The 27730-nt window shown below is 39.4% G+C and overlaps 2 protein-coding genes across 6 annotated transcripts; one reads left to right on the top strand and one right to left on the bottom strand.

The window, feature by feature from the left end:
* Positions 1–586: 586 nt before the first annotated feature.
* Positions 587–6420, bottom strand: LOC146679427 (uncharacterized). 4 transcript variants are annotated; one of them, XM_085450456.1, is made up of 9 exons: positions 6333–6420; positions 4783–5091; positions 4522–4696; positions 4337–4420; positions 4089–4234; positions 3350–3894; positions 3108–3265; positions 2601–2778; positions 587–2423 (listed from the first exon to the last, which is right to left on the bottom strand). In XM_085450456.1, exons 2-6 carry the CDS (start codon positions 5079–5081, stop codon positions 3636–3638), a joined length of 963 nt encoding a protein of 320 aa, XP_085306582.1. In that variant the 5' UTR covers positions 5082–5091; positions 6333–6420; the 3' UTR covers positions 587–2423; positions 2601–2778; positions 3108–3265; positions 3350–3635. The 4 variants fall into 4 exon arrangements, with proteins under 4 accessions (XP_085306582.1, XP_085306581.1, XP_085306584.1 ...); XM_085450457.1 differs by having other exon boundaries at positions 588–652; positions 2244–2423; positions 3108–3894; XM_085450455.1 differs by having other exon boundaries at positions 3108–3894.
* Positions 6421–6799: 379 nt separating this feature from the next.
* LOC146679426 (regulator of telomere elongation helicase 1-like) lies at positions 6800–26847 on the top strand. Of its 2 annotated transcripts, XM_085450453.1 has the most exons (29): positions 6800–7163; positions 8422–8611; positions 9471–9564; positions 10068–10149; positions 11558–11618; positions 12249–12324; positions 13664–13748; positions 13915–13980; positions 14723–14879; positions 15167–15205; positions 15295–15367; positions 15537–15634; positions 15763–15818; positions 16061–16132; positions 16336–16417; positions 16606–16738; positions 18153–18266; positions 18820–18860; positions 19367–19452; positions 20245–20322; positions 20473–20550; positions 21745–21891; positions 22023–22138; positions 22322–22445; positions 22926–23091; positions 23375–23514; positions 25139–25349; positions 26415–26552; positions 26669–26847. In XM_085450453.1, exons 1-29 carry the CDS (start codon positions 7062–7064, stop codon positions 26680–26682), a joined length of 2919 nt encoding a protein of 972 aa, XP_085306579.1. In that variant the 5' UTR covers positions 6800–7061; the 3' UTR covers positions 26683–26847. The 2 variants fall into 2 exon arrangements, with proteins under 2 accessions (XP_085306579.1, XP_085306580.1); XM_085450454.1 differs by lacking the exons at positions 23375–23514; positions 25139–25349; positions 26415–26552; positions 26669–26847 and having other exon boundaries at positions 22869–22993.
* Positions 26848–27730: the final 883 nt, after the last annotated feature.

The raw sequence follows: 27730 nt of genomic DNA, 5'->3' as shown, positions 1-27730 counted from the left end.
CACACAGGTGCGTGGGCCAAGAGCGAGAGCCCGTAAGGATCTCCACCCAGGCAGAGAGGAGGAGGAGAGACAAAGAAAACAAAAACGAACAACAAGAACAACAAAACCTGTAGCCAGCGTGAGCGAACCAGAGAGACACGGGGACCGTGACACATTTTCCCCACCAAGTTGAAGTCACTGATTTTGCTGTTCCAGACTTTTGGACTGAAAGTGAACAGCGGGTCCTGACTCCGCGTCTGTGGTAGAGGTTGACTGTCATGTTGTGTAAAGGTGGCATCCTCCTGCCCTCGTAGGAGTTTTTTGAGCTGTGGATCTAAACAGCTTTTTTTATTATTATTTTTGCTTTGCCAGACTTCTACAACCTCAACTGAAAACTGTACGCTCCATGGTAATCCGCTGTTACTGGGAAAATATAAGTCAATGCAGTACTGTGTAAATACAGGGAGTTTATTGAAACACAAAGAACTTCAACAAAGCATAGCATGTTAAACCATGCAATCTGAATGGGAAAAAAAGCCCCCCCCCCCCAAAAAAAAAGTGGCATTTAACATGATGATATTCTATTGCCTTCTGGGGGAGGAGGTGGTGCGCTCTTTCGTTTTTTCGCCTCTTTGGTGCCGCTCTCCTTCTTCTGTTTATTGTCCTCCTGTAGCTGTAACAAAGAGGGACGAAATAACAAAAAAGAGAAACATATTTGTCAAGTAATTTTACCCCCCCCCCCCCCAAAGTGGCATTTAACATTTAACATGATGATATTCTACTGCCTTCTGGGGGAGGGAAGGAACAGCGGTTTTTCTTTTGAGTTTATATTCAAGTTTTCTCCTTCTTGCCCCCTCTGGTGTACAATTTCTTCCTTTTTCCTGTTTAAAAAGAGTTCATATATTTTGTCATTTGACTGTAAGCAGTGCAAGGAGGAGATGCTCGCTTTTTGCATGACAGTCTGCCACTTCAGCCTTCCCTTTCTTTATAAGGCTGGAAAATACTTCAGACCCCTCCTCAGGCAGTAAGGGGCCTGAGGTGGGGTCTGAACTGTGGGTACCGGTATGAGGAGAGAAGGGGCACAGGACTGGATGGTGGGTTAAGGTTAGGATTTGGTTGGGGGAGGGAATTGCTAAAAGTCCTCATCTCGTCTTCAAATCCCTTCTTTCCTGTATTAATGAGAATCCTGCGACAGTCTGTTCAGACCCCTCCCTGACTGAGGAGGGGTCTGAACCGGGTCGGGTAGAAGCTGGAGTGGAAAATGGGTTAGGGTAGAAAGGGAAGGGTGACAGACAGTCACACAAAAAGCAAGCATCTCCTCCTTGCACTGAAGTGGCTGCAATCAGCTGGAGGTCCAGGCTCCAGTGGATGAGGGTACAGGTACTCAACAGGTACAGGGGGCAGCCACGGCATGTTGGTCATGAACTGTTGAGATGGAGATGAATGGCTGCTGGGGTAAAAACCAAACAACCCAACTATGGAAGGCTCCTCACATACCCTCGAGGATACTGGGCAAACCCCACTCAATGAGGGCACCTCAAGAGCCGAAAGAAACATCCAAAATTATTGTTTTATATTATATTATATTATTTTATATTATATTGTTTTATAAAAAAGCAAGAAAAATCTTTTCATTTCAGACTGTTGAGGCACACTTGGTTGAGTGGAGCTTCAGTGGCACTGTAAACTATCTGAAAACACATTCACTTCAGTAATTATAATCTTTTAAATGGAAGTAGATCAAACAAGCAACAAGAAAAACTACTCTCGTTCAGTGTAACAAAAAGCACTGTAACAGCTTCATATAGCAGAAGCTTCTCCTGACCACTGGAGCATAGCTGATTCTATAATGAACAGAATAAACAATTATTGAAAGAAGAAGAACTTATTTCTGTCCAAAGGACCTACTGAGCATTGGAACTTAAGAAAGGTGAATCACTCCTCCCACTTTTCCAAGGCTTATGGGGATGGCTCATTTACACACTGGTTCCACTGTTCTAACATACACATTGCTGCTCTACTAGTCGAGTGAATGTTGTCCTTCTGTGCCGAATATCACAGTAGGAAGTGCAGGAATCTGTTCATCTAAACCTGTAATAAAGTTGTTAAGATCCAACATTGTGGCTTGTTCTTTACAGATAAGGGCCTTAGAAAGATTGCTGACTGCTCTGCCTTTAGTCCCATTTTCAGCTCCATCACTGGTATTCAGTCCAAAGTTATAAAACCAGATTTTCCACAGGGTGCTTTCTCCAACTGGGCCTCACCGGGTGGCAACATTTCGCTCATGGAAATCTGTCGATCTGTACCCCTCTGCTTTATAGGACGGAGGAGTCTGTGCACATAGGAGTCACCGATGATCACAGATATTTTCTTCACATGAAGATTCCAGTCCTGCAGTTTCCTCTGTGTGTTGGGGTCTCTCGTTGGAGTGCAGACCTGTCGTTCTGGTGAGGATGGTGAGGAAGGAAGACAATAAGAGGAGGAGTCCTCTGTTATTCTTGTTTGGAGGCAGGTCTGCACACAAGGTTTCAATCTGTGTAGGTTTGTGAGTGTAACTCAAAGCTGTATTGTTTCAGTGAGGGGTTGACACGGTTATTCAGCTGTGTCGTTTCCCTGCTCACCTGTGGCTGTTGTTCTGGTTTACTGGGTGTGTCACTGCTGGTGTGGTAGCTGGATTCCAGTCTGCTAGCTCGGCTATAACCACCGCCTGGTTCTGGTCCAACGACTCGGGCTGGAGACGGCGGCCCAGGTTCCGTTTCTCCCAGGATGCTGCCATCTCAAAGGGGCCTCTCTAGAAAACTGAAAACAAATTTTAAACTCATACTCTATGCTTTGGTTATAATAGTCATGAAGGATAAAAATTGATCTCTGAGCTGAGTTTTTAGCATCTCCTCAATTAGAGTCTGTGTCCTTCTATTGAGATAGCTGGTTTAATCAAAGTTACTAAGTTTGTGGTTATTTTTATTCAGAGATTGATGATAACGGTCTTCTGAAACATTTTTCTGATGATCAACCGCTTTAATAAGTCTGTAAATTTTGCAAACTTTAATAAAAAAAAGTGTGGATCATCCGATTGTACTCTATTCCTCCGAGGTTCAGCTCTTTCATTCAGGGTGGATTTTACATACCGTTTGTCTCTGGCCACTCCTCGTTAAAATCTCCGATCTCCACCAGTCTGTACAAGGTAACAGATCATGTTGTTTTTTCATGTTAGGCTTCTTCTGGGTTAGGCCTTCCTGTTGCTCATGGTGGAAGATGGGTGCCTTTGTTGACCTAGGAGGGATAGCTGGAGACAGGTATTCTGAAATTGCCTTCTTTATTTTTTTTAACGTAATTTGAGATGGGCTACGTAAAAGGTATTTGCACATACCAAGGCAACTCTTTGGATTCCCCGTCCATAAACATCCGACAGTTCTGAAACATGGTTTTTTCCACACAGAGGATGGGAGAGGAGGAGGGGTGAGGAGGGGAGAGCTGGATGGGGAGGGTTCTGTGGGTTCATAAAATGGAGGTGGTCTGGTCTGATGGATTCCTCAAGCAAACGTGTCCGGTGGCAGTTTTATTTTCACCTAAATAACATTTGGGTGGGAGGAATCGGATCCACCGCAAGGCTTCTTTTTAAACAATTTTTCCCCGTTGTTGTAGCCGTTAACTTTTTAAGTGTCATGAGGGACTGGTTGTCTTGTATACTGGGCTGCGGAGCAACCCAGGCCTGCAAGATGGCATTGACAGTGGGCTTGTTGGTGTGCCATTTCTCCTTGTCCAAAGCCATCTGCACACGTGCAGGCTGAGGTGGGTAAAAGTATTTTCATTCTGAAATACATACAAAACAAACAAAGCAATGCAACAGAAGAGGCTTCTACTGAGCTTGATGCTGACTCAGCCATAGCATCCCCAGGTTCAGTGCTCAGGTATCTGTGGTTTTTAATGCATGCAAATTAATTAGAGCCAAGAGAGATGAAAAAACCAAAATACAAGGGGCGAACATCTCTGACATACAGCAACATATGTGGCTGACTGTTATGAGTCCAGGGTTAGGGTTTCTCTGTCAGATCAAAGAAACAAATCTTTCTTAATATGCTATTGATCCAGTTAGGTCAAGCACTCACCTCGCTTTCAGGCGTTTTACATCTAATGATGGGTTGGACAGTGGGACCCCACATTCTCCTAGGAAGAACTTGCCCCTGTCATCGCTGCCAGCAATTTGATTTTGCAAGGACACTGGACGGATGTTCCTAAAATAGCAGTCCAACAACTGCAGAGAAAAAAAGGAATCAATGTTAAATATCTCATAAAATCAATTCACAAGGTGCCTATAGAGCAAGAAGAGAGTCGCTGCTGAGAATGAATGACTTACTTGTTCTTCCTGGCTGGTTATCTTCAAGTTACCACTCAGCTCAACACCATCAGCTACTGCTTTCCGCGCCATCCAGTCCTCTACCTGTGTATGTAAAAAAAAGGTGTTGGAGCTTAAAGAAATACAGACTTACATCAGCTGTCATTTCACTTATCGTGCACTTTGGTTGTTGGTGGCGCACTTACACAAAGTTCTTGAACAGCATTTCCTGTCAGTCCATGTTGTAAAATCAGGATGGCCTCGCAGTACTGTCTGAAGGTAGTCATTGCATATGTGGGGATGCAATCACCGCCTGAAAGTCTTGCGTGGAAATATTCAATATCCTTCTTGGCCACGGCAAGAATTTCCTTCTTATCAGACCTATTGCAAATGTGACAGAGGTAAGACATTATTGAAAGTTTGTATGTGTCATCCAATATGTGGAAGTGGCAATAAGGTCATCATACCTCGCTGTTGGCACAACTGTCGAAAACGCTTGGGGACTGTTCGTGATGATAAATCCACGTGTTTGAAGGCGAGTGCAGAGTTTAATGCAAGATTCTTCATCCTTGCAGTACTCCTGGAGCTCTGAGAAGTTCCAGACTCTACCTTCATTAGAAAACAGCTTCTGTGAAGCAATGGCTCTGGAAGCTTCTTCCTCACATTCCTGTGGTGTGCAGTCTTTCAGGCACACTCTGCTCAGGTGTGTGCGAATGGACTGTTGCGGCTTTTTACAAAGCAGGCAGTAGACAATGTTTCTCTCCATCTTGTTTGCACTGTAAATACAAAGAGTGAGAGGCAGAAAGTGAGAGAGAAAAACTGCATACCAATTTAGTTTATTTTGATAGTATGAGAAAACAAACAAAGAACAACAACAATACATCCACACACAAACTTTGCTTCCATCCCACCCCCCCAAAAAAACTTAAAGAAAAAAAAGTTTTAAAACAAGTTTTAAAGTTTAAAAATGAGGAGAATGGCACATGCAAGTTTTACATGTTCAACCTGTCACGGCTGCCGAGGCGAGCCGTGTGGATTTAGAAGGAGGACCCAAGATGCAGGCAGTGGATGAGATACCGGTGGTTTTATTTACAGAGGTGTAGAAGCAAACAAACAGTGGGGCATAACAAACAACTAAAGACACCTAAACTGGGAGAACTAAAATAACAGACCTGGGAGCATATGACAACGGATGATGAATAGCAGAGAGACGCAGACGAGGAACAGGACTCCGTGGAACACAGGGTAACAGACTGACACGGAGTTACACAGACTGACACGGAGGAACACAGACGAACCGGCAACAGGCAGGAGAACACACAGGGCTTAAATACACACACCAGTAATCAGGGGTTGAGAGACAGGAGGGCAACACAGCTGGGAGGAATCTGGGCTGACGGGACAGGGGAAACGTAAACTGATCACACTCACATACGACGCGGACCTTCACAATAAAACAGGAAACTTGCATTAAAATATTCATTAAAATACCTCATTTGTAGATACCATCATTTTGTAGACCGCGGCTGAATACCCGCTAACTAGCTTTAGCATCCAGCTTCACCACGAGACAAAGAAATCACCCAAACACGCATAAATTCCAATCCAGGCAGAGAGACATACGCATAAATAAATCACTTTCAAACCGGGAGACGCTTAATATCCACTAAATAGCTTTAGGTGCCGAACATGACCACGACAGACAAAGAATCACCCAGTCACATGAAAAAAATCGCGATCGCCAAGATACACATACAAAGAAAAAAAATCACTTCGCTTCTTACAAGTTTTAATTACAAACGATACCTCTGGAATAAAGTGACGTCCAAGTGCTAACCACACCATCATTTTGTAGATACCTCATTTGTAGATACCATCATTTTGTAGACCTCGGCTGAATACCCGCTAACTAGCGTTAGCATCTGCCGAACATGACCACGACAAAGAATCACCCAGACACATTAAAAAATCACTTTCAAAGCTAAATTTTAAACCGGAGAGAGAGAGATACACTTACCTTGTCAAACCTTACACTGTTGTTCCGAATACTTCAGAAAATGACGTTCAAATCTCAATTTCAAAACGTAGGAGAGGTGGACAGATGCATGCGGGTCCAGCATACGCTACGGTGTCTTCTAAGGTCAATTTCAAACTGGAGGAGGGGCGGACTGACGCGCGCCGTTGATAGTGTCATCATTACGTTAATCCGAATAGGCCGCACCACTCCCGGCATACCACTAGAATAAAGGAATTATCGGCCCATATTAACGAAAAATAAGTCCAGTGTGAAACAGTCGCTTGGCGAGCGATCGGGTGGTTTAGCGAGTGTCAGCCTCTTAAGTTTAAGACAAGCCCGGCTGCTTTTTAAGCGACGCGGCGCTAGCTACCCAGCTAGCGTCAGTACACAGGAACTACTTCCGGTAGTTATACAAAATAAAAGCGTCCCCCATTATAATCCGCTATAATGCTCTTATTGTGAAGGGCAAGCGGGACGCCATACTTCCGCTGCAAAATGTATTCTAAACGCTTTTAGGTTGTTTTTTTAACTCACTTTATGTGTCTTCCACAATGTTATTTCCCTTTCCTACAGTGTCTGTTACAAATGCTCAGGCAGGACCAATTAAGTAAATTATGGGATTAGTTATCTCGCGACTTCTTGGACAGCCAATAGCGATCGTCCTTACGTAGGCGTTGACAAAACTGGGCGCGATTGGGAACTGCTTTCTACAAATCGTCAGAGGACAGGATGCCTTCGCTGACTCTTAGGGGAGTGACAGTGAATTTCCCCTTTTCTCCGTATGAATCTCAGAAGGCATACATGAACAAAGTAATCGAATGTCTTCAGGAGGTAAGAATCGACTGTCATGTGTATGTCTGTTGATGGAAATGGGGGCAATACCGAGTAGTCATGGCTGCTGGGCTTTGGAGTTGACACATTTCTTGCAAGTATCAGCTCGTCTCACAGCTGCTATCCAGGCTAGATGACTTCTTTTGGTAACATCTGATACACGAGCTCCCTCATGATGCTTCCAGGTGGGGAAATAATAAAAATAGAGCCGATTTTCCAGCTTATTCCCTTCCCGATCGTGCGATTTAACAACCAACAACACATTAAGTGCGAGCCATTGCTGATGCTTTCGCTCCTTCAGCCCTTTGTTTGGCCTGCTAAAATGGCACTTCGGCAGTCACACCCCCTCCCGTGACATCACGCTCCAAAGCCCCATGAAGCCACCATGCTTACCATTTGCCGAAAGACAAGCCGTCTGACGTCTGCTTGTCCAAAATGTAGCTTCACATAATATAATGATAATAATGGGGAAAAAAACATATGACAAAAGAGGCTTCATGTCATTGACCTGTCCTTAGAATTTCTTTACAGTTTCTATGTAATACAATAAATAGCACTCTGCTGACTTGTCTTGGGTTTACCCTGGCTCTTGACAGCTGACAAACAGCTCAAATACCCCCGATGTTTAATCAAGAACTGATTTAAAAATCTGCCTTTTCATGTGTATGAATGATTACAATGTTTTTCAATCATAAAATATTTGCTCTGGCAGTGAAAGCTTACTGAACCTGAACCATCCTTATGTTAGGCTCCCGAGACAGTTTTGCACTAAACATGTGGTTGTGTACTCTCTCTGATAGTTTTTTTCTACTTCTCACCACACTACACATCTGGCCAAAGGTCTGATCAGTTTATGCAATTGCAAGGTGTATATCCACATATCAGCCACAAGTCACAAGAATTTCTACTTCTACAGTGCTGGTCAGAGTTTGATCAAACTTGTACACAATTGTCACCTAATGGATCTTGACACACGCTGTGCTGTTTTATTTATTTATTTATTTTTCACCTTACCTTTTAACTGATCTGTGCAGATATCTGCCCTTTTATGAACCTGATCTGCTAGATATTTCTTTCTGCTAAAAGGGAGATCTTTCTCCACAATGCCAAATCTTTGCTCATAAAAGCGTAGTCTAATACCTGGAAGTCTCTAATATTTTAATGTTGTTACCATCACAATTTGTGTTTTTGGGTTTTCTCCGTTTGTTTTTTATTTTATTTTATTTGATGTATATCTTTACCTGTCTGGTTATTTCAGAAAGTCAATGGGGTTCTGGAGAGCCCAACAGGCACAGGTAAGACTTTGTGCCTGCTGTGTGCCACCCTGGCCTGGAGGGAGAACTTCAAGGACACCATGTCTACCTGTATGATGGCAGAGAGGCTGGGCCAGGAGATGTTTCCAAACACACCTATGTCTTCCTGGGGGACAGCTGACGGTGACAAACCATGTATGTTTGTATCATCTGCAAATCAAGAGTCATTTGTAATTTTACTTGTCAAAGAAGAATAACAGATACATATACAAAAACGCAAAGGATATAAGCTACGAAGACATGCTGTGTGCTTACATCGCTATGCAATAGAAAATGAGCTAGCACTGATTTCTTTATATTTTGATAAATGGTAAATTGACTGCTTCTTCTATAGTGCTTTTCTACTCTTTTTGAGCACTCAAACCACTTTATATTTTGTTAGGAAAATAGGATTTAACGATTCACTCAAACATGTAATGTTTCCAAACATACATGGAAATATTCTACATATTTCAAGACAGCATTTGTACTACTCTAACAAGGTTGTAAGTCAATATTTGGTAGGATGTCCTTCTTCCATTCCCTGTCAAGATGGGTTGTCATCCCCATGTTTCAGCTATGCATTCAAATCGTACAAAGAATGGTTGAGATGTAGGAGGCTGCTCAGCTTGGTGTTCAGGGGCTCCATGAGGTGGTAGCACAGCTAATAGCTGTGGCAGGTGCTCAGTCTCTCGCTTTGGGAAAACAGCTGTTGTAGAAATGTCAATCTGGACAGAAGGCTGATATAGAAGTTTAGAATATACATCATGTTGCAACTTTTGCATATTTATTGCTCAGCTGTTTAATCTGTTCAAACTGTATTGTCTGTGTTCTTTTGGATCATTGCATAAATTCTCAAATTTCTTCAAAGACAGATTTGCGCATATACACTGTTAGTAAATGAGGCCCAATATCCCAGAAGTTTGACTTGATGGTATACTATGTTAAAAAGTGTTCAGTTAATTTTTTTCAGCAACGTATAAAGCCCTAATTGTCTTTTCTTATTGTTGTCAAGCCTACTACACTGATGTCCCCAAGATCATATATGCAACGAGGACACATTCTCAGCTTACACAGGTTATTAATGAGTTAAAGAACACTTCATACAGGTAAGCATTTCTAACTTTTTGATCATGCATGATTGTCTGAATGACAGCTATTCACAATATAAAACAACATTTCTAATAGGTTTTGTGATCATGGTGTAATGAGGACACCAAACCCCTACTGTTAGTATATACTAGGGAGATACAAATTTTAATTACCAGGTTTACAGTATACATTTTAGTATAGCTGAATTTGATCCTGGAATGGTACAATAGCTACCGTTTTTATTTTGTTTTGTTGTGTAATGAGTTCAGTTTCACAAAAAAACACTCAGGCCTGATAACTGAAACCTAATAACAGAATGTATCTGACAAAGTTTAACAGGCTAAAAGATCTCAAAAAGCAACACACAAGTCCCAATTAACCAAATACTACTGGTGCTTTAAAGGGTTATTACATAAGCTATAATCATTTTGAAGTCTTACTGAGTGCAGCACCTTTTGTCTGTTCTGGTTTTTTTGGCTATTTGTGGTAAACCAGTTCTCCCATGTCTCTTTCGATTCAGCCCAAAGGTGTGTGTGATGGGCTCAAGAGAGCAGTTGTGTATTAACCAGGACGTCATGTGTCAGAAGAGCAACCACGTCAAAGTAAGTTATAAAGGCAATATTAGAGATATAAATATAATGGGATGTTTTAACTGCTATGTCTAATGAATTGTTTTAAACACAAAACAGTGAATTTCTTCAAGCTCACTGCTGAAAAAAAGGAGGAAAATCTACTTAAAGTTTGACTACATTCACAAAGAACAAAAATCAGTTGTGCCAACTGTATTCTATTGGACTTCCACTCGAAACAGTAACTTCATCCTTGTTCTGGTCAGCCGCCAACAGTAGCATTATAAAATCAGTTCTCCACCTGCTGCAGGTTCTGGTTGGTGTGGTGCCTTCAGTGTGCATTAGATCTCAGGAACACAAGCACTACTATCGCCCGCTCTAGTTCAAGACGGTGGAGCTTTATTATATCTGAGAGCAAGATGAATTCCTCATTTTTGTGGAAGCAGCTCAATGAAACCAACGGCCACCACACCAGCCCCTTTACATGAATTCCAAATCCTGCTCCTCACATACAAGGTCTTAAATAATCAGGCCCCATCTTATCTTAATGACCTTGTAGTACCATATCACCCTATTAGAGCACTTCGCTCTCGCTCTGCAGGCCTACTTGTTGTTCCTACAGTATTTAAAAGTAGAATGGGAGGCAGAGCCTTCAGTTTTCAGGCCCCTCTTCTGTGGAACCAGCTTCCAGTTTGGATTCAGGAGACGGAGACTATGATCATGCTTAAAACCTTCCTCTTTTCTAAAGCGTATAGTGAGGGCTGGATCAAGTGACCCTGAATCCTCCCTTAGTTATGCTGCAATAGGTGTCTACTGCTTCTACATTTTAAATATTTACAACATTACATCATGACAATTTTCTAATTTTGGTGGGCTCAGGCCATTTGCTAGTAGTTGTCTTTCTACTGCGTGCCAATAGTGCCTCTACCAACTTGTTATACTTGTTCAGTGTCAAACAGGGAAACCTATCCAGGGTAAATTTTCTCAGAGTTTAAAGTAGGCTACTCCTCCACATTCAAACGAGCCAGTTGAGGTGGTTTGGGCATCTTACAAGACCTCACCAGCATGTCAAAAAATAGTTATTACATCTGCAACAAGAGTGTCTCAACCGTGTTTTTCACGTAACAGTCACATGAAGATTCACCTTCCAAGGCCTCCCCCCGCAGGCCCTCTCAGTCCCAAAGGTCAGAGACGGGTCTCCTCTTCTCCAGTGATTTATGGTGCCTGGGTGTGCCAGTCTACATATAACTTGCAATACCTAACTGTGTGTGGAATAAAGCATAAAAGACATATGTGACGCTATCCTTTCTAATGTCTGTATGTGTACTATTAAAAATGAGCCAATGAGCTAGCTGGTGGAAAAAAAATGATAAGTAACGGGTTATGGGTAGATAGTTAGTGATTTTTGTCTTATTGTGGAATCAATTTTTTTGTTTTTCAGGTTCATATGTGCAGAGGAAAAGTTTCCACCAGGTCATGTGTCTACTACAAAAAACTTGAAGGTAATGGTCTAACAGAGTGACTATATCCGTGTAGCATAATAGTCTAGAAAAGCATGTAATTTACCTTTTTTGTTTGTGTTGTACAGACTACATATATCATTCAAATATTATATTATTCAACACTAATAACTTTCTATGTATCGTACAACCTTGGCCTCACGTACTACTGTGAGGAAGTTTGAAGTCCAGGAATGTCCAAAATGTGGATATTAATGAAATGTCTACTGCCTGCTTTTAGTGGCTGTAAAAATTTGAATGAAAATTGTTATGTTGAGAATGTGGTCCATGCATTTGTTACTTCGAGGATAGCAAATTATAATAACTTGTTATGACGCCGTTCTATAACTTATATAAAAATCCCCCATTTGATAGAAAACAGGAAACTTGACACGTGTCATTTTTATACATCTCTCTGTAAATTTTTATCTGCACATATGAATTTGGTTTCTTGTGTATAAAGGACTACTTGTGTTTATATCTGTCTTGCTATAAGAGCTGTGTAACCATCCCAAATTTCTAATTTCTGGGAATATAAAGGTTTAATCTATTCTATTCTATTCCATCAGTGATTTATAGCAATTTATCTTATAAATACTCAATCTTAAGCTTGATCTTCTTTTTTTCTTCTAGAAAAGAGCACTGATAGAGACTTTGTTAGTTCTATCCTTGATGTGGAGGATTTGGTCCAATTTGGCAACAAGCAGAGGTGTGTAATTGATGTGTTCTTTTTTTTTGTAAATTTCTGTTTCACTAATAAGTCTCTGTTCTGCACTTTCTTACTTTGGTAAGAAATAATCAGCATTGGCAGGTGGGTATGTCTCTGTGTGACACCAAAGTATTGTCTTAATAGTAGCTAATGAATCAAATAGTATTTTATTAATCAGTCACTTGATTAGTAGTATCCTCTTTACTTCAGTATAAGATGCTATTTAGCGCTGTCCAGCAAAACCCTTTAAAACTGTAGCCAGTGTGAAACCCCTGTAGGTAATCTATAGATGGGTCACAACTTAAAGTTAAGCTGAACTCTTGATTGGAACAGTGAGGTGACCCAATAAATATGTTACAAAATAGAGGCATTTCATTATAGTGGGTGGAGTGGGTTAAGTGACTTGCAAAATGAATGGGGCTTAACAGATATTTGGTGTTAACCGTTTAGGAATTGCAGCCATTTTTAATGCATCGTCCTCTATTTTTAGCAGTTTAAAAGTAGTTGGATAACTGACTGATAGACAGTTTCATGGCCAGGTAAGGACTGGTCTTTCATCATTTCATGACAAATTAAGCAGAAAAAAGATCTAGAGTTGATCAAAGTGTTGAATTTGTATTTTGTATCAGTTCACTAAAACTTTCAATACAAGGACCAAAGTCATATCAATACAATTGAAGGAGAAACATCATAATGCTGAAAAAACCCAAAGAAATCCATCAGAGGTCGAAAACAAAAATAAATAAGAGTGGTCAAATCAACAATCTAAAAGTACCTGGGTGTACCATAGCCGAAATAATAAAATGGCCACTGACACCTTATATAGGCTACTGATATCAGGACATACGGTGTCCTCACAGTTTATAGAGATCTTCACCCAAACTCCAGCACCCCAACCAATAGAAAGAGGCAAGGTGATTAGTGAGTTCAGGATGAAACCCTCAGCATCCATGAAGACACTAGCAAGATGGGCCACCCGAGATGAGCTGCTTGGGTGACTCAAATACATGATAAGGAATTGTCATGCACAATCCCTCTAGCACACGCACCATTGACATGGCAACTAGCAAAGGCTGGCTTAAAGGACAGCACAGAGGCTCTGATTGTGGCACCACAACAATAGGCCCTAAGCACCACTTCAATAAAGCCAGGAGTCAACCATAGCGCACAGGACCGAAACTGCAGAGTGTGCAATGGCTCCCCGGAGACTATCCAACACACAGTAGCAGGATGTAAGATGTTATATAGGCCTGGCTACACTTAGACCCAGCTATCAGGATGGGTCTGTTTTTGTTTGAAGTTCATGTATTTGATTTCGGATTTGCACATTTTTCCACAGAGTCTGTCCTTACTACCTCTCTCGTTCACTGAAACAAGAAGCAGATGTCATTTTTATGCCATACAACTACCTGCTAGATCCAAAGGTGAGCTCAGTCATCCATCCTCATTACATCTCAGGATGATATATGTGACCATAATTGAGCATTGAAAGAGACTTTAGTGTTATGATTGGCACTGTCATTTCCAATTTCCATGAATCCTAATATTCAACTGCCACTCTCTCGCTCTCTCCGTCTTTCCATTCCACAGAGCCGTAAGGCACTCAGTATCGACCTGAATGGAGCTGTGGTTATCTTTGACGAGGCTCACAATGTGGTATGGTTATATCTTTCCTTTGTTAAATGTATTCACTAAGTAAACTAAATTAAAGCTTCGAAGACCAGAAGTGACCCACTACTAAGGCTTTCAAATTCATTTTAACTTGTATGCCACATAGAGCCTAAATAAAGACCGCTGGGCTGCTCAAACCCTAAGCACATATTAAAACAAATGCTTCCAGATTTTCCTTTTGTTTTAGTGTAGAGAAATACAAGTACATGCACAAATTCACATTAATGAACTATCCTTTTGCAAGCCAGATATTGAACAGCATAGCTTCACAAAAAAATGCATTTTTTAATAAATCCCATGTCATTACTGTGCATTACAAGTGATTGATTACAGTAGATCTACAATTTCACAAAATGCTCAGTGTTCAGTATTTAAACATGAACAAATATTTTCTTTTATTAATTAAAGAACCTAAAAAACATAAATTCAAACTCCTGTATGAAATGTACTCTTGGGCATACTAAAGTACTAATGTCATCATCATGCCATAATAGTTGAAGTGAAATGTATTAAAATTTCCAGTTACTTAAGCTTTACAAACAATTTGTAATAAATAAAACACAATGTGGTGCGATCACTATTATTTATAGGCTGATACATATTCCATTTTCAAACATGAAGAGAACGTTTGCAGACCTTTCAATTTGGGGTAGCAATGTTTATATTATATTATATTAGATAAAACTTTATTAATCCCTCCGGGAAATTTTACTTCTTTTATTTGCAGGAAAAGACATGTGAAGAATCAACATCATTTGATCTCACTCCCTACGATGTAGCCTCAGCCATTAATGCTGTGGACAGGCTGCTTGTGGAGCAGTCTAAAGAAATCAGCCACAGAGACTCTGTGAATGTAGACTTTCATGGAGAAACCTCCGCTTCTGGTAAGAAAACCTACTTGTCTCAATTTCTCAGGTTATATACATGTTTCTAAAAGAGTTTTCCATGGAATATAGTATAGTTATGTATAAATTTCATGGCATTTTGGGCTACTTGTATACTTGTATAAGTTTGGATTTACTTCTACCTTCTAAGTCTTCACTAACTTTATTAGCCTTAGTTTAGCCTTGGCCTTATTAAATTATTAATAGTAATAATTTTTTGTTGTTTTGTAAAGCAAGTAAAGGATTGTCAGCTGCACGTCTTTTAATATTTTCTTTTTTTGTTTTAGGTTTCAAATTAGGTTTGTCCACCATTGCAAAAATCAAACGTAAGTATTTATTAAAGTATTGCGGAGTCAGTCGTCCTGTTGGTTTGTGACAAGAGTTAATTTTCAAAACTTATTTTCTGCTTTAACAGAGATACTACTGGATCTGGAAGCTGCCATTGATGCCTATGATCCAAGTGATCAAGGCATTACCAAACCTGGAATGTAGGTGACAGCATGGTAGAACAAATAAAGTGTGGTCATAGAATGTCTCTGTAGTTAGTACCTTAACCGTAGTGCGGGTTCTCACTTAAAGCTGCTGAGAGAATGATTCTGAATCTTAACTGTTATAATAAACCTAATAAGCACTGCATGTCTCTATGTTGTGTCTTAGCTTCATCTATGAGGTGTTCGAAAAAGCTAATCTGACCTTCAGCAGCAAGACAGCAGTCTATGAAGCTCTGGAGCACATCATTGGATACCTGGCACAACGTAAGGCATCATATTTTGGCTTAGACACATTATCACATCATTTATCATTTGTAACATTGGCTGGTTTTATTATACCGATCAGTGCAACTAATTAACAAATGACCTGTTTGATGCATGTTTCTCCTCAGAGCCAGGAATATTTCTCAATACTAGTGGACTCCAGAAGCTTTCTGATATCATACAGGTACACTTTGTATGGCTATTAAAGAATTTGGTCAATATTAAACTTTTTTTGGGGGGGGGGGATTTTTGTCTTTTTGAGTGAAAATTAATATGCATTGGTCCCATATTATTTGTGTGGCCTAACAGATTTGATTGAGGACAGTCAATAAAATTATAGAATTCATTACTCTTCGTTGTATAAAGAGTAGTTATTTAATCACCTTGTGGCATGTTTGAAGGTTCTCCTTTGTTTTGTTATTTCAGCTGGTATTTTGTGGTGAACCGTCAGAAAAGGAGAAACTACACCAGATGGAAACCAACACGGCTCATTTCAAGGTGTGTTCATTAAGTCAATGGAATTTTTTTTTTTTAAATTTTTTTTTTTGGGGGGGGGGATACAATTCGTGTTCATATTGGAACCAGCTAAAAGTAGCATATCTTTGCCACAACTATCACCATTGTTCCGGTATATTAAATTTAAAAAGAAATCTTGGAAATTAAATAACTAATTATGAGCTTCTGTCATTTGTTCGGCTCAGGTTCATATCCATCGGGACACCAGCATTCACTCAAAAAAACATAGTGTTGATATGTGGGCTTCAGGTTCATCAAAAAAGCAAGGTAACGGTGCACAACCTGATGCATTGTTGTGTTACATGGATCCACATTGACAGAATGAATTTTATTAATACCATTTATATATTTCCGCTAGAGTGTGAACCCTGTTAAAAGTTATAGTTTCAATCGTTATTAGTGTATGAAAGATTCGTACTACAGGTAAATGTGATGTGTTTCTCTGGAAATTGCAGGAAATATTCTGAGTTACTGGTGCTTCTCTCCGGCCTTCAGTATGCAAGATCTGGTGAATCAAGGCATTCGCTGCATCATTCTGACAAGTGGTACCCTATCGCCCCTGTCTTCTTTCACATCTGAGATGAGAATGTAAGTTAGCTGTCACTCTGACTGCCCTGCTGCACAATTACATTTTTCCCACACCAGCTTGAGTAGCAACTACTTTAAAATAAAAAAAAATAAAAAAAAACAATCACCTTTATACCTGTTTAGTCTGAACATTGAACAGAAGAATTAAACCCTTTCTACAGTGAACTGCTGTTTGATGTAGAAACTGTTCACTATCTCATAATTTAAATCTTCTGTTCATTATTTGATTTTTCTAGCAATTGAACGATGCTCAACATAAAAGTTAATGATTCATTTTATAGCCAGGAGAACTTGTTTGACATGGTCTATGAATAAATCAGAATGATTCTGACAATACACAGATCTATGTAATCCTCTAACAATTTGTTAGCATCCAAAGGCATTGTCATCTCTGCTATATACAGTGTAGTATATAGCGAGACAAGACGATGAGGCTCCAATTCCATGCAGTGCAAATGACTAACAATAAATATAAGAAGAGTAAGAAACAAATACACACTTTATGACTAAAGTAAAAGGATCAATAACAATTTAAATTTACAAGTTACAGTTGAAAGAGTTAAATTGACCTTGATGGTCAAAGGAGCTTGCAAAGGAAAGCGTCTGGACTTCTTTAAGTTGCTTGAAGACGTTTCACCTCTCATCCGAGAAGCTTCTTCAGTTCTAAGGTCAAATGGTGGAGAGTCCCAGATATAAACCTAGTGGGAGTTTCTCCCCACAGAGGGACAAAAGGACCCCCTGATGATCCTCTAGTCGCCTGAGCCAAGGTGGGAAACTGGGTGTGGGTCCCAATCAGCCAGAGTTTCGGGTGTGTTCATTGTGAAACCTGGCCCCACCTTATCATGCGAATTCCTGAGGTCAGATGGCCCAGGATGTGAGTGGGCGTTAAGGCGTCTGGGAAGGATCTCAAAACTGGATTATAGATGGCAGAGAGTTGGTGTCGTAAACCCCGCCTCTGTTCAAAGATGGTCGCTCACAGTGGACATAGATGGCTTCTTTCACTCCTCTTTCAAACCATCTGTCCTCTCTGTCCAAAATGTAAACATTGGCATCCTCGAAAGAGAATGCCAATTGACCTTGATGTTATTTAAAGTGACGAGTGTAGCAGCTTGTAAATATGGGCAGGATTCTTGAGAGTGGAGTTAGTCAGTATGACACATGCCGATGAATTTGCGGCATTTTATCTTTACATTTTCAAAAAATTCTGTCTAATACATCTAACATATATGGTTTTCTGTAAGTGTAATGCTTTTTGAAAATGTTGTAACCTCCAATTTTTCTGTCCTTCACTGAATAGAAATTCATCATGAAGTATCATATGAAGTAGCATTACTAGTAAACTTTTGTTTGCTGCATGGACAGCGGGGTAAACCTAAAACTTGATCACAGTGAGTTTCTGCTCCTCCTCTTACAGAGAATTCCCAGTATGTCTGGAGAACAGCCATGTGATTGAGCGCGACCAGATCTTTGTGGGCGTCATTGCACAAGGCCCAGATGGAGTGCCCTTAAGTTCAGCGTTTGATCGAAGGTCAGTATTCTTTTTTTAGCATATGATTACTTTCTAACAGGTCACTTTGGAAATTTGCAGTTGTTTGAAATGAAATATGTTTTGCCATATGCCTAAATACAAATTAAGGTGCATGGCAAAACTTATAATTTGCTCATTTATTTGCTAGTTTTTCTGACTTCTGGAGTCAATTATCGTTGTGTAACGATATTTTTTTCTCATGTTTTGATTTATTATAAAGTCAAGTTAAATCCTTTTATGTGTATGTAAGACTTTAGTTAATTTTTATATAATACTAATTCAAGAAAACAGTCTTTTCTATGCACTTTGTATTGCAAGATAAGTATTAGAAAGAACACCCCACCAATCATACTGTTTTATATTCTGCACTCCAGATGGATTGAGTGCGTTAAAATATTTTTCATGTTAATTGTGAGGACTGCCTTAACGCGTTTAAGCCTGTTAACGCCAGATTAACGTGTGAACGCTGACAGAACTAATATATACCTACATTGGTTCTGACTGTGAAGTTTTTACTTGATTGCTAAACTCAAACTTTAAATTTCTGTCACAGGTTTGTTCCTGAAAACATGGCATCTTTAGGCAACACTGTTGGTAAGATCACAATATACAGTATTGAAATTGTTTGGTTTTGCTGTTTCTAAGGAGATTTTTTTTTCTTACTGACATCAGCAACACTGTTAACTTAATGCTCTGATCTTCATGGTTATTTCATATTGCTTATTATCTTTTTCATTAAGTGATGACGTACCTGAACCCAGTTTCCGGGCCCAAACTACTCTGCATTTATTGAGGCTGTTGTGTTTTTAACACATTTTAAGGCTTTTATCTTGTTCTATTCAATCTGAACAAGCCCATTTTAAAAAAAAAAAAGTTAGCGTCCATCCTTCGGCTGTATGTTGTAATGTTTTTTTTTAGAAATCTCTCGATCAGAACATGGCGTACTATGTTTAGGTGGAAACTAGCAAGCTAACTCTCTGCTAACTTTTAACTCTGTTAAATTTCATAAATTCTATTTTCACAGATGCCTGGATTTTAAACTTAATTGTTACCTTGGTTTTGATTGTGATACAGTTTTGTAACCTGTGTTCTTTTCTCAGCCAACCTGAGTCGTCTGGTTCCTCATGGACTCTTAGTATTTTTCCCTTCCTTTCCTTCAATGGAAAAAACATTGGAATTCTGGAGGGTAAGTGTAATTCAGCAGAATCACCTGTGGAAAACCATAAGGGTTTGGTTTTTTTTTTTTTTGTTTTTTAGCTTTTCTAGTCACTTTTATGTTTTGTGTTCTCTTTCTCCATGAATTATATTTTGTATTGTCTAGCAAATTAGAAATACATTTAATGGAAATTTAATATACAGACAACTCTGCTATTGTTTCCAGTGGATGATGGGCCATGCAGACGAGCTTTTGCAACAGTCGTATACGGATCGAATGGCCCGGAGCAATGGGCCAGACACCCTTCTCAAAGTCCACAAAACTTCTCAAAGTTTTGTGGACTTCTAACTATACCCTTACGTTCACGTGGTCTGTCCAGCATTCTCCCTGGTAACCCTGTCCCGGGTAGTAGGAACTGTTCCTTTGACGTTCTATTACCAGGGGCCTTTTAAATCGCTCTTTGTGTGGCCCCTCAACCAGGACCAGTTTGCCATGGGTGACCCTACCACGGGGCAAATAGCCCCCTCACAATTTAGCCTCTGGGATACCTGGGACATACAAACCCCTCCACAACGATAAGCTGGTGGGGCGGGGAGCCATCAGGGTGCGTAAGGGTACAGTGTGCATATTTTAAAAAATAGTAAAGATATCAAAATATAAATGTAATAATTAAAAGTAAAAAGCCTTTTAACCAGTATGAACTCATTTCTTTCTTTCTTTCTTTTTAAGTGAGGTACTCCACAGTCAATTTAATCATTTATAACAATCTAAGATGTTACTGTATAAAGTAATTTCCTGCGTGTGTATATGTGTTATCACCAGGCTACTGGACATGCAAACCGCATTGAGAAGTTAAAGCCCATGTTTGTTGAACCTACAGAGAAGGGCACCTTTAATGAAGTTAGTATTTATTTATATTTTAGGTGTCTTATCACTCGGCTGTGAACCCCTCTTTAAACATTTCACATCTGAAGAAATATCCTAAGCTTTTTATAGTTATAAAAATCTAAAGATTTGAAAGAAATTGAGCTTCTTTCTGTCTATTCCTAGGTCATTGATGGTTATTACACCAAAGTCAATGATCCCCGATCCAAAGGAGGAGCCTTCTTTGGTGTGTGTCGAGGGAAGGTGAGGAGGCTGTCCATGGACTCTGCAAAAGTCCTACAATGTTTTCTGTTGTCATGTTTCAGCTCCAACTTTTGCTGTATAGTGTGGGTATACAGTTGTGATCAGAAGTTTACATACAATCATCATGATCATGAATGTTCGTACAAATCATCCATCTGTACCATACTTGATAGTTGGTGCAGTGTTGTTAGGTGTTAAGCCCTCACTTTTACTCGTCCAAACACACCTTGTAATTGTGGACAACAACTCGATCATTGTTTTTCTCGGTCCAAAAAACTGTTCTCCAGAAATCATTTGGCTTATCTATGTGGACACCTGCAAATGTTGTAGTTGTTGATATCCTAGAGTCCCCCCCTTCAGAGCATGGTAAAGTAGTGAGTCATTTGAATATCTTGTATTTAATTGAAGTTGTTTGAACTAATGATCTTGGAATTGCAGTTCAGAATGGTTCCAAGAGACCTTCCCAATTTACATAAACTGAGTTCCTTGGACTTTCATGTTGTTCTGAATATTTGTCCTTTTTATGCTTGCAAAGAGAAACTTCCAGCTGTAATAAATCACAATCACTGATGAGTTTAATGGCCTTGACCTCATCAATTTGAAAGACAAAGACCTTATGAAAGATTTAAGTGGATGTCTGTTGATATTTGAGTTTATTATATGCCTTTGACCCTGTGCGATTAATATAAAATCTCAATTAATTTAAAGTAGTGCATCCAATAATGTTCAAGTCATAATAGATGAATGCTGTAAAACCATTTCAACCTGGAAAAAGAGCAGTTGAAAGAAATCATTAGAAGCCCAAAATAATCATGACATTCATACCCATGATGAGTGTTCATAAACTTCTGATCACAATTGTATATGATATTCAAAGGACATGTCATATCTTTGGTACCCTTGTCCTCTTGTGTCAACATCAGGCAATTTTTTTTCTTTTGTTTACAAGTGTATTACCATACAATGTTTTGGGAATGACTGTTCATTTTTGTGACATGAATATCTCTCTTTGTTAACCGTTTTATGCTGTTTTTCCATTTTGCAACCTACCTCTTTTTCTATGATGGCTGTGACTAATTGGATAAACATTTAAGAAAACGTAGATATGGAGTTAGGATTCTCTTTCATTTTAATGTAGGGTTACACAAAAACTTTCTCTCAAAGCTGCTATGTAATTATATCTTCTTGTCTTAGGCGAGCGAGGGTCTGGATTTTGCAGACATGTTTGGTCGGGGTGTCATCATTACTGGCCTTCCTTTCCCTCCAAAAAAAGACCCTCGCGTTGTCCTGAAAATGCAATTTTTGGATGAGATGAATCAAAAGAATTCTGTAGGGCAAAAGGTGAAAGAAAATCAACAAAATTAACTATTGAGGTACACTAAAGGATTGCTTGGTCGTATAACGGTAGTTGGATTTCTGTGTGTGTGTGTGTGTGTGTGTGTGTGTGTGTGTGTGTGTATGTGTGTGAACAGTACTTATCAGGGCAAGACTGGTACAGACAGCAGGCTTTCAGAGCTGTGAATCAGGCCATTGGTAGAGTGATTCGTCACAAGGAAGACTATGGAGCGATCTTCTTGTGTGATCAGAGGTCAGATATAGACCACGTTTACTTAATTAAGTAACATCATACAAGAGGGAACATTCTCCACTATACCAGACAGTGTCTCCGAAGCTTCACATTTAAAAAATTCTCAATTAAGTGCTTAGTTCACCTTATTAATTGAAAATGTAAAAAAGTATTCTTAAACTAAAATGAAAAGTTTCCCAACAGATTTAAAAATGCTGATACCCGGGCCATGCTTCCATCATGGGTGAGGTCTTATGTGCGCCTCTATGACACCTTTGGCAATGTCGTCCGTGATGTCTCTCAGTTCTTCAGGACTGCACAAAAAATGGTGGGTAGTCGCACCTGCACAGTTCATACAATGCTGCAAATTCTTTCATTATTCAGTTTTGTTAAGGAACCAGCTAATAGTACTGTTGGTAATCCGGATTTGTGGGTAGGTTTTTTAAGCTCTGAAAAGATAGGAAACTTGAGTTGTGATTTAAAACAAAAAAAATCCAGAGTAGTTAAAAATGTGAATATTTACCTTGAGTATTTTCATTAATGTCTATGGCACTATTTATCTCGCCAAAATATACTTTTAATGAACTTTGATTTCTAGTTTTTTCTGCCAGTTTTTTTATAATAAAGTTAGAGTTATGGGTTTTTGTAACACCGTGCCAACCTTTGTTGTCGGATTCTTTTAATAATAAATATCGGCTAACATATCATATCATTGCATGTGCAGTAAAATGTGTAGACGCTTTTATGAAAGTTGTTTGCAGGTCAGTTGGTCAGCTTCTCCTGACAGTGTGTGCATTAAACATTTAAGAGGCCTGTGGTTGGGAAGAAGGCTCCAGCACACAACCACGAGACTGAGTGTTCACGAGACACTCAGTCCTCCAGTTCCACTTCTCGCCGCTACTTGCAAACTTCTCACACCCAGAAGGCCAAGGTGTTGGACACATACCTTCCCAGCTTGAAGAGGAGGAGACTCAGTTAGTACAATGGATGTGGTTTGATGTTTTGCTATGTTTCGTTTTAGCATATTAAAGATCAAGGTGTGCTTTTGCTATACCAGATATATTTCACTAGAATGTCTTTACAATTCATTGAGTTTAAATGGAGAAAAACTACATTAGAAACAATGAGTTCAATAATAAATGGTATAAATTGAAGTAACTAAAAGCCAGTTAAACCGAAACCTACAGAAATGCAAATATTAGTTTTAAAATGTACAGCTGCCCCAATGTGAGTCCTTGATTATTTTTTTGTGATCAGATGAGAAGAATGGAGCCAATGACATGGCCAATTTCCTTAATCAGTATGAGGTGCTGCACAATAACAGGAGACCACTCAACTTGCTGGATGCTTTGGAGCAAGCCAGCAATACCATTGAAGAGGACATGCGAGAGCAAAAGGTAGATCATTTTCTGACATTGTCACAGTGTAAGAAGTACTAATTCACATCATGAGTAACAGACAAAGTGTGTGAGTAATTGTGTGTGTGTGTGTCTGTGTGTATGTGTGAGGGGGGATTACTATAGATTTTGAAGAGGATGAAAATTGGAAAGGCAGTTGGTACAAATGACATACCTGTGGAGGTATGGAGATGTATAGGAGGGAGAGCAGTGAAAATTTAACCAGATTGTTTAACATAGTCTTGGAAAGTGAGAGTATCGCTCAGAGAAGAAGGATATTGGTACAGTTATTTAGGATGTGCAGAACTATAGTAACTACAGCAGGATAAAGTAGATGAGATATACCAGCAGCTAAGGAAGATATATATTCTTGGTGCATATATACCAATCTGTTTCAGGTATGCTAAGGCACGAAAACTAGATTTGTTTTTTGCATTGAGTGTTAACAGAGAAGTATGCCAGTATGGTATAACGTTATAACCATTTTCCTAATATTGTGTTGGTTGTCCTTACTTTCCGAAACAGTCCAAAAGACCTCTGAAGGTCGTCTGGGTTATCTGGCACCAATATGTTTGCAGCCAGAGTTGTGTTCCTCAAAACATTTTTGAACGTATTTTACATTATCTTGCTTAGCCATCATGGAATACTATTTCCATGAAAGGGTGTGCATGATCTGCAACAATGTTTATGCAAAATTTACATCTCAAAGTAACATCCAAGTAATGATCATCTTCTACTGTGGCTCCATTGAAAGTGTGCTCACATGCTGCATCTGTTTATGGTTCTCTAGCTGCACCATGCCACACAAAAAGGCATTTGAGAGGGTCATTAATATGACCCAAAAAAATAATTCAATTCTAATTACCTATTATTGGCAGTGGACAGGGCTTAGCATGATCACCCTGACTGGTCTGAAGCTATGTAGCCCCATACTTATATGTGATCCACTCTGTATTCTGACAGATTTCTATCAGAATCAACCAAGACTTTTTTAGCAGTTTTAGCCACAGTCGCTTTTTTTGATTAGTACACATAGGCCAGTTTTTACTCATTAGTGAGCCTTGGCCACCCATGACCCTGTCGCTGGTTCACACACTTTCTTTCTTGAACCACTTTTGATAGATACTGACCATTGCAAACTGGAAATTAATATAAACCAAGACAGGTACCATGATGAAGAGAGAATCAATCTTCTTCACTTCAGCTGTTAGGGTTCATAATGTTAAGCCTAATCTGGTATATAGAGAAGGTCAGAAGTATTCGCATTGTGTCTTTTTGGACCTCACATGGTAGCATGCCAAGAAAGGAAATATGGTACTGCAGAAATAAGTCAGAGTAAGAGCCAGATACATGAGTAGGTGTGCAGTAGGAATGACAGATGGGGATCTGATCTGGGCCACTTTTGTTTGCAGTACTAATGGTTGACAGATGAGGTCAGGCAGTAGTCTCCATGGACTGTGATGTTCTCAGACAACATTGTGAATTGTAGTGAGAGATGTAAGCACGTGGAAGACAGTCTTGAGAGCTGGAAGTATACTTAGTTTTTGATTGATTTCTGTACTTGTAAAATAGTGGTAAAAAAGTTTATGCTGCTCAGATTTTGTTTCTTCTAATGTCATTGAAGAAGCTGGGTGTCCCTGAGGATTTGTCTCAAGAACGTAAACCCAGCAGGGCTAAGACATTCCTGGCGGACATGAAGAAGTCCCTGAGTGAGGTCTGCTGTCACCGCATCATACGGGCGCTGCACACCTACAAAAAGACTGATGACCTGAATCACCTGCTGACTGAAACCGCATTTTTAGGCAAAGACACTAATACTCAGAATCTCCTACATGGTAAATCTTCTGCTGTCATAAATTAATAGCTGCAAAAATACCTCACTTGGTTAACACTGAGACTTTAAGAATGACAATATACTCACTGGAGGCATGAGAGTACGCTCTCTCACCTACATCTATGAAGTATACCTGCTTTGCACAGGTCTGAACTCGGAACACGTTTTCTAGATTTACGAGTAGTTCATATTACTCTCTAGGTAAAATGTGTCTAACCAATTCACTTATTTACAAATCCATTAAAGTCATTATCTTTTTTTCAACTCTTTCGAATTGAATGAAATATTTTAAATTATTATTTTTTTAATATTAATTTGTTTATTTAAAATCTCACGCCAGCAAAATAGTTGAAATATGTGCAGAATGCATTGACTTATTGAAACAAGCAGGGATTTTGATTTTCAACTTGGTCATGCACAGTACAAAATTGTAAAAGTTGTGTTTTGTCCAAATGGTAAAGATGAAATGAGCTTTAATTCAAGATAGAGAGAGAACTCTTTATTGTAATTGCACATTCATACCTATCACAATAGTAAAACAAAATAGAAAAATTTCCCACGTCGGCACTACAAACCAGGATAATTGTTAACATGGATTGTTTTTAATAACTGGGTAAAAATCTCTTGCAGTCAGTGATTTCCTAAATTGTCCCATCAACATCACCATATTTAATTTCAGCCTTCATACATGTTGACCATGGCTTGCCCACCTCAACTTGGATGAACTGGCATGTTTGGATACAGTGCAGATCATAGTTGGTCAATATGAATTTCCAGTCTTTTCTTAAATTGATTTCTCTACCATAATATGTATACGTAATGAAACTATGTACTGTGGATAGGATCATTGCGTTCTTTGTAGTTTGCCCAGTTTTTCACAATAGCTTAGGAACCCCTCAACCAATGTTACTTTTAAAAAACTGAATATATCTGTATTCATTATCAGACATTTACACAATACTAATAACAATGTCAAAGTCATAATTTCGCACCAATATAACAGTGTGTTAGTGGAATATTGCTAAAACAGTTTGTAGTTGATTGCTATTGCTGCCTTGTGTCACAGGCCTCTACCACTTTGTTCGCCCACACCACAAAAAGAGGTTTGATGAAAATTGCCAGAAGATGGCAAGGCAGGGCTGTGGATACAAACCTGATCACACTCTGTCCAAGGATAGGAAGAATACAGTAATGCTGCAGAACGGTAAGAAACATTATCTGATATTTACTTAGTGCTCTTGTGCGAACAGATCAAGTTAAATTTTAGTTAAATGCCTGCTGTGGATGTCATATTATAGTTTGTGGTGTATCTACTCACAGACAAGTCCAAGTAGTTTGGAGATGACATTTGGGTGGAAGATGTCAGACTGGCGTATCACCTCTTCCAGGATGTCTCCTATTCCAGCAGAGAAGATGACTTGTCATTTGAGGACAACTTTACAAAAATGTTTTCAACGTTCAATAAAATAAACCAGCCATTCAGTGACTCCCGTACCTCAGCTTGGCTTCAGAGTTGTGTTCTTATGAACGTATGTATGTATATGTGGACAGTGATTGTGGAGAAGTGTTCTGGCAAATTGGAAAGACAATTAAAATTACAAAAAGCCAAACAGACAAAAGCTGTCTTGGAATCAACATTCAAAACATGATCACTACTGTATAAAAAAAAAGGTCCATAAATTACAAATGAATATGTTGCTTAACTGTAAACTGTAATCTCAGGTAACAAGGCAATTCAAGTGGCTTTTATTTTAATTTCAACCATGTATAGTGTTACAGTACAGAGTGAAGTGAGACAGCGTTCCTCTGAGACCCTGGTGCTACATACGACATATAACGGACAAACACAGGACTACTAACATCAGTCATAGTAAATGTTCTGTAAGAAAGATTGCCAACTCTAACTACATAAACCTGTAGTGGACATTTCAGTTAAGTAATTATATAATCTACACATTAAGGCCACTATTCAGCATCAACATGGACTGTCAACTTACAACATGAAGCATGTAGAGGTGAGCACTATTGCTGTTTTTCTAGCAATTTATATAGATCCAGCCAAGTGCTGCCTTTTGGTGGTTGCATTGTGCATAAGCAGCATGACCCTATAGAAAACAAGACGAAAGGAAAGCTTTGTACAATGTCATCACTCTGAGATGGACATCAAAAGTTTCCACGAGGACTCTGTGCCTCCCTGGACTACTTCAACCACAAAAACAAGAAGGGCTGGAGATGTGTCAAACCTCAACATATTAACCAAAGGAAGAGCAGGGAAAGAAGAACTAAGTAAAATCACAGGGGGACCCTGAGAGCTTCAAAAGACCAATCCCTGGCGCTCTGATCAAGATTCCTGTGGATGCAACTCATCAGGGAATGGCAACG

Source organism: Copadichromis virginalis, unplaced genomic scaffold (assembly GCF_057382275.1).
Source record: "Copadichromis virginalis isolate Kocher_CV1m ecotype Utaka unplaced genomic scaffold, C_Virginalis_male_GT1.1 unmapped_scaffold_2, whole genome shotgun sequence".
Classification (NCBI taxonomy): Eukaryota; Metazoa; Chordata; class Actinopteri; order Cichliformes; family Cichlidae; genus Copadichromis; species Copadichromis virginalis.
This window is presented reverse-complemented; position numbering and strand designations above follow the sequence as displayed.

Bases quoted from the DNA above. Each gene is read 5' to 3' on its own strand.
- LOC146679427 (XM_085450455.1), bottom strand. From the start codon at position 5,081: ATGGAGAGAAACATTGTCTACTGCCTGCTTTGTAAAAAGCCGCAACAG. The intron at 4,421-4,521 runs GTAAGTGCGCCA...TTACATACACAG, and splicing joins ATGCTGTTCAAGAACTTTGT to GTAGAGGACTGGATGGCGCG. The intron at 3,895-4,088 runs GTGAGTGCTTGA...TAAAAACCACAG, and splicing joins GTAAAACGCCTGAAAGCGAG to ATACCTGAGCACTGAACCTG.
- LOC146679426 (XM_085450453.1), top strand. From the start codon at position 7,062: ATGCCTTCGCTGACTCTTAGGGGAGTGACAGTGAATTTCCCCTTTTCT. The intron at 14,880-15,166 runs GTAAGAAAACCT...TTTTTGTTTTAG, and splicing joins TGGAGAAACCTCCGCTTCTG to GTTTCAAATTAGGTTTGTCC. The intron at 16,739-18,152 runs GTAAGTTAGCTG...CTCCTCTTACAG, and splicing joins TTCACATCTGAGATGAGAAT to AGAATTCCCAGTATGTCTGG.